We start from the raw sequence: 1,353 nt of genomic DNA, 5'->3' as shown, positions 1-1,353 counted from the left end.
CCCCCCCCACACACACACACACGCCAACTTTCACTCCTCCCCACACACTCACATATTAACACACGCACACTCTCTCACACACACACACATACACACACACACATAATTACAGATGCGCGCATGCACACACTCTCACCCCTACCCACCACCCACCCACCCACTTTACTTCACATTTACTTTTCCGATCCAGCAGCCATCTGGGTTGTAGCCCTTCGGTCTGTTGATATGGCAAAGAATTTACTGGTTTTTATCAGCTGTGTTTTGTCACTGTATGAAGTATTTCCGATGTCTGGAGAGGCGGGTGCTCTGGTGTGGTTTGCTTCTTCTTTCCTATCAAGCATTTATCGTCCTTATCTCTCTTACTCCTTTTTTTGTGTTTGTTACTCTCTTGTAACACCTCTGATCTTCGGCACTTATACGACTTTACTGTGTTGCGAGCGCCGTAAAACCTCTACTAAAACTAAAAGGTAGGTAGGTAGGTGCTACGCAGGTCGCTAAGTGCAGGGCAGGTAAAGAGATGGTGTAGTACTGTTTCATCCTCCCACATGTTTCACAGTATGATTTGTACCTGTCTTTCCCAGGTAACCTGTGCGACATCTGTCTGGATGGTTACTACGGCGACCCCACCGGTCTGCTGACCGGGGTACCCAGCAGGTGTCAGAAATGTACCTGTAACGGGAACATTGACCCCAACGCTGTGGGCAACTGTAACACGTAGGTCTCTTTGTGTGTACTTTGTGTGTGTGTGTTTATTTTGTGTGTGTGAGTGTGTGTGTGTGTTTTAACAGGAACATTGATCCCAACGCTGTGGGCAACTGTAACTCGTACGTCTCTTTGTCTGTACTTTTTTAAAAACATATTTGATGCCTTTAATCAACGTTTTTCAGTAAAATCCACACCAAAATGTGTTCTTTAATAGGAATGAAAGGTGTTGACTATGACCAAAAAACAAAAAGTCTCTAAAAATTCCCAAACCTGCAGAAAAATGCCAGTTTCTTCACTTTGATTATTTTGACAAGCGCCTGATTTCACCACGCTGCCTCACATATATGTCTTTTTCTCCCTCCATCAGCACCACCGGAGAATGTCTGAAGTGTATCCGGAATACGGGCGGGTTTTTCTGCGACCAGTGCCTGCCCGACTTCTACAACAACACGCTGGGTCAGTGCACGGCGTGTAACTGCTATCCGCCCGGCACGGTCAGTCAGCCGGGGACGCGCGGCTGTGACGTGCGCAGCGGCCAGTGTCTGTGTCTGGACAACGTGGTGGGCCGACAGTGTGAGCGCTGTGAGCTGGGCTACTGGGACATTGTCAGTGGACAGGGTGAGTACAGTTTGTATATATATATATATA

General features: G+C 47.4%; 1 protein-coding gene across 1 annotated transcript in view; it reads left to right on the top strand.

Annotated features, from left to right (window-relative positions):
* Window positions 1–1,353, top strand: part of LOC101855278 (laminin subunit gamma-1) — a gene marked incomplete at both ends in the record, with an annotated part of 30,402 nt that overhangs the window by 19,344 nt on the left and 9,705 nt on the right. The window contains 2 exon segments of the mRNA XM_013086158.1: window positions 582–714; window positions 1,073–1,323. Coding sequence (XP_012941612.1) covers window positions 582–714; window positions 1,073–1,323 — 384 coding nt within the window.

Source organism: Aplysia californica, unplaced genomic scaffold (assembly GCF_000002075.1).
Source record: "Aplysia californica isolate F4 #8 unplaced genomic scaffold, AplCal3.0 scaffold00441, whole genome shotgun sequence".
NCBI classification, from domain to species: Eukaryota; Metazoa; Mollusca; class Gastropoda; order Aplysiida; family Aplysiidae; genus Aplysia; species Aplysia californica.
Note: the sequence above shows the minus strand (reverse complement) of the source record. Positions and strands in the feature narration are given on the sequence as shown.